Source organism: Alligator sinensis, unplaced genomic scaffold (genome assembly GCF_000455745.1).
Source record: "Alligator sinensis unplaced genomic scaffold, ASM45574v1 scaffold73_1, whole genome shotgun sequence".
Taxonomy (NCBI): Eukaryota; Metazoa; Chordata; order Crocodylia; family Alligatoridae; genus Alligator; species Alligator sinensis.
In genome coordinates, this window is record NW_005841838.1 from 911,932 (window position 1) to 919,235 (window position 7,304).

At 41.3% G+C, this 7,304-nt stretch overlaps 1 protein-coding gene across 1 annotated transcript in view; it reads left to right on the plus strand.

Moving 5' to 3' along the window:
- Positions 1-7,121, plus strand: part of PMM2 (phosphomannomutase 2) — an 11,152-nt gene extending 4,031 nt beyond the window's left edge. The window contains exons 5-8 of the mRNA XM_006015494.3: positions 684-783; positions 1,829-1,904; positions 3,692-3,807; positions 5,030-7,121. Of these exons, the coding sequence (XP_006015556.1) occupies positions 684-783; positions 1,829-1,904; positions 3,692-3,807; positions 5,030-5,137 (400 nt within the window). The 3' untranslated portion in view covers positions 5,138-7,121. The remainder of the gene's footprint in view (positions 1-683; positions 784-1,828; positions 1,905-3,691; positions 3,808-5,029) is intronic.
- The last annotated feature ends 183 nt before the right edge of the window (positions 7,122-7,304 follow it).

Genomic DNA, 7,304 nt, shown 5'->3' on the forward strand with positions numbered 1-7,304 from the left:
CCGATTGGCTGAGGGGCCCCTCTGGCCAGGCTATTTGCTACTGATCGCCAGGGAAGTGAAAATCATGGTTTTAAATATGCCACGGATTTTGCCTCCCCACCACGGATTGGCAAAGGGGCCCCCGTAGCCCTACTGCTGATCAGTGGAGAAGCAAAACCATATTTTTGGTTTTTTAACCAGGCATATTTAAACCACTGTTTCCACTTCCCTGGTGATCAGTAGCAAATGGTCCAGCCAGCAGGGCCCCTCTGCCAATCAGGTGGGAGGGAGGACAAGCAGTGAAACAAAAAAATTATTACAGGAGCTATTGCAGGTACTTCCTCAGTGATTTACAGAGATCCCTAATAACTATATTTATCAAACTTTTGTAGAATACCTAACCATGCTAATTATGGCATCATGAGCAAATTTCTGCTTGGGCAGTAGCACTCTGCACTGTGGAATGCAAATTTCGCTTCCTTAGTTATCTTTATTGTAAAGGTCATATGTGTTGAATGGGCGTGCCCACATGTGCCTGCCCATTAAAAACCTTAGCATTTCACTGCATCAGTGCCATTTTTGGTATGCTCATAAAGCATAACTCTTAGGATTTAATTTACACAGTCTAGTCATGACTCTGCTTCTTTCAGGTGTATGTGGATTTATATGTATTGTCAATAGTGACAGTTTACTGTTTTATTCAGGGGTACTTTTATTGAGTTCCGAAATGGGATGCTAAACGTATCCCCTATTGGGAGAAGCTGCAGCCAGGAAGAGCGAATTGAGTTCTATGAACTTGATAAAGTAAGTGAATTTTATAAATACCTGCTTGTCCTTATAATCCCTGCTTCTCCTCCTTGTTCTAACAGGCAGTCAGGGTCATGTGGTGTTTCCAGTAAAACCCCTTTCTTGCATTTAAAAACACTTTCAAAATCTCCTTTACTCTCTTTCTCTGAATCCAGGAAACAGGAAGGTAGAGCACCTGATTCTGCTTTGTCTCTGGTAATCTAACAGATACTCTGTTCACAGTACCCTTGAGGATATTTTTCCAGTGTTTCATTCAGATGTTTGTTTTCCTTCCTTCCCTCCCATCCTGCACCAGCACTTCCTGTAAAACTCAGGTTCTTCTATAGTGTCCATTGCTATCATAACTTTTAAACTCATTAAAGTAGGTGGCAGTGCTCCGTTTCTAGTTAACCTTTGTAAACTTGTTTTAAACTAAATGTTAATGGCAGAACTGTTCAATATTTGTCTTTAGAATGCAGCTTTGGGGACCATTAGGAGATGGTTTTGTGCTTAAAAGCTTTAGATAGAGGCTCTGTTCTCCACTGTGCCACTTACCTCCTTTTTGACCTATGGCATGGTGCTGAAGCTCTAGTTGTCGGAAGTTACTGGCTGACCAAAGAGATTAAGGGCCTTTAAAATAAACTGCTTTGAGCGCCAAAGTTTGTAGCACCCAAACTTAGGGTCTGCTTTAGAAAATGTGGGTCTTAACCACTCAGTATTTCAGTTTTGAGTCCAAAAAATTTGATATTTTCAACGAGGATACAAGGTATAATTACTTAGTTTGTACGTACATCACTAGACGGCAAATACACTGAGATCCTTAAGTGTGTCAGATTCTGCTTTCACTTGCTATATGTTTGCATAGTAATGGAGTGACACCCTGGAGATGTTTCAGACTGAAGTAGGTCTTAAATGCACAGAACCTAGCTTCCTCATACTAGTACTGCAGCAGTGTGTGCCTGGACTTGGAAAGAAGTCAGAACCACATTTCCCTGGTTGGTGTTTATTTTTATGTTTTGTGCTAAATGGAACTGATTTAACCAATGTTTTTGTTTTTTCACAGAAAGAACATATAAGAGAGAAATTTGTAGCTGATTTACAAAGAGACTTTGCAGGGAAAGGTCTCACATTTTCCATAGGTACACATTTTAGAAGAATTTCACTTAAAGATAATTATATCTTCCTGCTATAATGCTCATTCATGTAACTTAGATGTTAAAATGTGGCTGGCTGCAGGTGTTTTATAAATGATGAAATAATCTTTTATGCTTTCATTGGGCATGTTATGGTACAACCACAAAGGATATGTTACCTCTCCTCTCTCTAAGATTGTTGTCTTTTAACATCCTTTGTGCGGCTGATGCTGCTTGACTTTGGTTTTCCTGTGCACCATTCATATTGCAGATACTTAACTGCCTGGGCACTGCTTCCAATACTCAGTAGTTCTTCACTTCTTATGTTAGGAATTGGAATATTTTGTGGGGAAGTGAAGCAGAAAGGAAACTCAAAGGTAGACACATTTATACCCCATGGATCTTTCACTTGTACAGTAATGAAAAATCTTTGTAGACTTGTTCATCCTATCTTCTCCGCTGCGAATGTTGCCAAACTCTCCTCTTTATCCATATTAAAGAGAACAGATGGTTGTCTCCTAAGCTTTGTTTTTCTCTGTTTACCTTTAAATTGTGAATTTCTGTAGGGCTTGTTATAAAGCCCTTCCATTTAGACATGCACACAGACTGAGTAAAATCCTTTTTTTAATGTCAGTAAAAATCATACAATGTAGTTTGAACACACTTGAAGGAAGCAGTGACATATGGACCCTACAATAAAATCCCCTGTAAATATATTTAGAATAAAAATATTAACTCTGAGTTAAGTAGAGTGAAAAGCATTATTGGTGTTGGTGCTCTGACTGCCCCCTTTTTATTACAAAAAGCTTATGAATAGTTGCAAAAACACATGGAGAACATACCCACAAATACCTATAGTACAGTGGAATATAAAGGAAGGAGTGAAGGTTAGTGTTATGTACTCCAGAGGGAATAGTCAAAAAGATATTTCTTAGTGTTGGAAATCTGGCTTAATTGTATATCTAGAAATTATTGTATAAACACCTGTACTTGAGGCTGTATAGTTATCCCAGTGTCCTTTAAAGCTGTCATTATTTTGTTGGAAGCTGAGGGGTTTTATGGCATTGACTCCTCTCAGGACAGGGTGATTCAGGGCTTGGAGTGAACACCTGAATGAGTAAATACTGACACTAATAAAAAATAAAAAAAAATCTTGTTTTCTGCTGACTTGTTTGTGTGAGTGAACTTAATATATCAAGAAGCTGATGCACACATTCACACTCAAGTTTCTGCAGGTTTGACGAAGGGTGTGAAAGCATCTCTTTATTTTGCTCCATCCAATAAGACTGCAGCTTGTGTTTATGCAGAACAAAGGTGATGTGGGCTGGCACAATTGTAAAAGCAGCCACCTAAATCACTGTTTGTCACCCTTTTTGGAAAAGAAGTGTCAAATAAAATGTGTTTAACTACATTATACTTCAGGTGTGAAAATATATCAGTAGTAATTTAATCCAATCCCGTACTGCAAAGATTAATGCCCTTACTTGTAATCCTGTATCTTTCTTCACAGGATTATAACCTACTACTAGGCAGAATTAAAGTTCTTTGGGTGCATATTTGAAACCTCTTCTTTCAACATTTAAAGCTTAGCTTGGAATAATGTTTGAAATAATTAGTGTGCACTATCTTGCATTTTTTGATTCAGCATTCACTGTTTTACTGGAAGTGTGTGTGTCTTGTATTAAATTCTGCACATGAAAACCCTTCATGTTGGAGTTCTGTCACAGTCCTCCCCCATTATAAGTGTAGATTACAGTTTTTCTAACACTGCTTGGTTTTTGTCTCCACTTTAGGGGGCCAGATAAGCTTTGATGTATTCCCAGATGGTTGGGATAAGAGGTACTGTTTAGGGATTGTAGCCAACGATGGATACGGGACCATTTATTTTTTTGGTGATAAAACTATGCCAGTGAGTACTGCATTATTTCTGCATATAGATTTTTAAAATGCCTTTTCCAAACAAATAGCTCTCTAAGCAGATTTCTTAATCGGTTACATTGGAGAATGAATCTGTACTGTGATTTTAATTGCTTTTCAAATGCATTTCTCTTTCTTTACCATGTGCATACAGTAATGGATAGTCTCAGCAGTGCAGACTAATGCCTCTGGGACAGTAATTCCCAAACTAGGGGTGGCTGACCAAGGGAGTGGGGTTGCGAGCTCAAAAAGACTTGAAGCCACTCTTCTAGAGCAGTATCACCCTTGTGAAGGGGAGGGGATACAGGGCATTTACCACGTTCCAGTAAATTTTCAAAATGTAACTAAATTAATCTTGTGTTCAAAGAGTATATGATATAAAACAAATTAGTTAGTTATTTCTATTTTGCTTTAGTTATTTTCCTAAGAGATGGATGATTCTTACTGGTTAGTAACTACAATAGATTTGAGGTGAATATGAACCCAATCTAAATTTAATCCCCCTTTTTGCTGCTATGGACTAGGTCTAGTAAAAGACTTTGGTACTTAGAAGTTAGGCACTGCAAGATGTAATATTTGAAACCTTTCAGAAGGCTACATACAGCTTCTGGCCTTGACTCCCAGCACCCTGGCCATTGCAGCCCACCTTGCACCATGGCTGGCAGCTACTGTTACTGCCCCCCCAGGTGCTGGGAGCAGCAGCACCCAGAGTGCTGGGACTCCAGGTAAAAGTCACCCACACCTCAGGAGATAGACCCAAATCCTTACGTACCTCTCGATTCTGGCAGGAGAGTGAAAACTAAGCCTCAGGACAACACTTGCTACGATCTGCCCTGCTTGAATCTCCAGATGGGCAGGTGGAGGAGTAGAGCTTCAGCCCCTGGAACTGTAGAGCAATACTGATAGTTCGCTCTTTCCTCCTGCCTTGTTTGGGGAGGGAGGGTGGAGCTGATCGTAGGTAAGTGTTCTGCTGCTTGACCACCTCCGTCCTAGGGCAGAGAGGTATAGGGGACTGAATCCTTGCTCCAGCAGTGAGGGCACAGCTATCTCATGACCAGTGAAGCTCTCTCTTTCAGTAACTAATGCAAAATTAATGGGGCCAAGGTTTCCAGCAGCCCATTAAGCTTGAAGCCCATTCAGACAGCCTCCTGAGCATGTTGTGCTGCTTATCTCCATACTGGACTAAATAAACAGATTTTCTGTTCTGTCCACAGGGTGGAAATGACTATGAAATATACACAGACCCCAGAACAGTAGGCCACAGTGTTACATCACCAGATGAAACACAAAGGATCTGTGAAGAGCTGTTTTTTTCTAAATGACTGTTGCATTTGGATTTTACATCGAGCCCTCGCTTGAAAAGCCAAGAACTGCTACTAATCACCTGGAAAATGAAACTGTATCATTCCATTGTTCATCTTTCATTATCACTGTTAAATTACAGGTACCTGGCTACTCTCAGTCAACCTGAAAGGAAAATTGCTCTGAACACAGCCAGCAGATACTTGATGATTTATATATTCGAGCCTCTTTCAGTGTCTTATCTAAATGGAACATGTAGGTTCACCTTTCTTTTTCTCTATGAAGTGGTACTTCAGGGAACACAAAACCTAATGACTAGGTGTTTCTAGATCAGATTAACCTTGCACACTGCTGCTACCTGACATTCAGATTGTGCATTTTACTTTCCTTTTTCCAGATCATGATTTGATTCCTACTAGTGTTTCCTTTTGACATAAATTAACTGGATTCTGAAATAAGGGAAAAATTGTACCATTTAAATTACAAGATGCCACAGCCGAGAGAGATGTATTATCTGGCTCATGGGTTGGATGGTGCTCTGGCTGGCTGACTCAGCTCTGGGTCTGGCTTGCGAGGCATCTCGCCACAGTTTCAGAGCCCCTATACCACTGCAGCTAGCACCCAGGAGGCTAACACCATCCTCCGCAGAACATTGTTTTCTGTCGCTCCTCAGCATGCAAATTGGCAGCGTGGCAGTGAGCACTGCTGGTAACTCCTGTGCACTGCATGTGCTGGAACAGCAGCTCTGGCAGCTGCAATGAGAAGCCCCTCAGGCTGGATCCAGAAGTTGGTTGCCAGCCCATGAGAAGTCTGCATCAGGGCTGCCAACTCTCTTAAATTTGGCACCACTGTGTTAGATGGTCTTGACAGGATGATGTGCTTTAGAAACCCAAGTAAGAGAAAATGGAGAAATGTCATCTTCAGAGACAGTTACAAGTTTTCCCACCAAATAAATTATTTTAAATATTACCCATGGGGACAAGTTGGCAATTTAGAAATATGCATTTTAAAGAGTATTGGGTCTCAAATGTGAATAGTATTAATGTTTGAAAACACTGACATCAACAATCATTTTGAGGAGCCCACATCATATTTCAGAGTTGACCTGAAATATTTACCTGAATACAAGATGACACCCCTAATTAATTCTATATATGGAAAATTTAAAAACTTACTATAACTTTCTCTGTATGGAATCTACTTCTTGGAGGATCATCTTAAATTCTTCAGGCAGTGGGAGGAGAGGTGCTGAGGGGTTAGTAATGGGGCAGGTGTGGGGGGGGGGTGGTAGGGCAGGCAATGGAGGGAGCAGTGTGAAGATAGGCAGTAGGGGGTCAGTGGGGCAGGCAGCAAGGCAGGCAGCTTGCCCCCGCCATTCCTCTATGCCACCTGTGCCCCACCGCAGCCTCTGGTCCCTGGGCTCCCTTCTTCCTGCCTCTACATGTCCCCCTTCCCCCCCCTTACCTTTGCTATGCCTCAACAGGCTTCATCCCTGCTGGAGCCTGGGGCACACAGCATGGCTGGCACTGCTACTGTGTTTTCTGTGCTTCAAGCTGCAGTGAGGATAGAGCCTGCTGGTACGGAGGAAAAGGAAGGAGCAGAGGGAGAATAGCAGTGTAGGGGGAAGACTGGAGGCTGTGGGGAAGGAGTGGCAGGGTATGCAGAAACAGCAGGGGCTAAATGGCAACTCTAGCTCCCACCCAAACCCCAGGTTGGGGACAGAGTCACAGCAGCTGCCTGTCCTGTGCCACCTAGTACTTGACTGTAAGGCAAGGGGCTTTCCCATGTAAAATGGGGGAGAACCTTGTCTTCAAGTTCAGTAAATATGGTAGGTGATACCTATTTTTGCTTCTTTGTATGGCTTGGGATAATCAGGGTTTGTTTGTTTTGTTGCCCTCTACCCAATGGTTTAAAAAAGTAAAAAGCTTCTCTTTCTTTTACCTAGAAGATGAATATGAACAGGGAAGCCAAAATTCTGATTAAAGATCTCTTCTCTTAATTCAACTGTTTTGGTTGCACCAATTTAATTCTATCAGATCATCTTCCAATTTAATACTAAAATATTTGTGTTCTCCTAGGAAAATCCTGAAAAGTTCTCTGCAGACCAGACTTCATATGTATGGTAACAGAAAAAAGCCTTAAATATTTTCTTAAGCAGAAAGCTACAAAAGCAACTTTTTTCTTCTG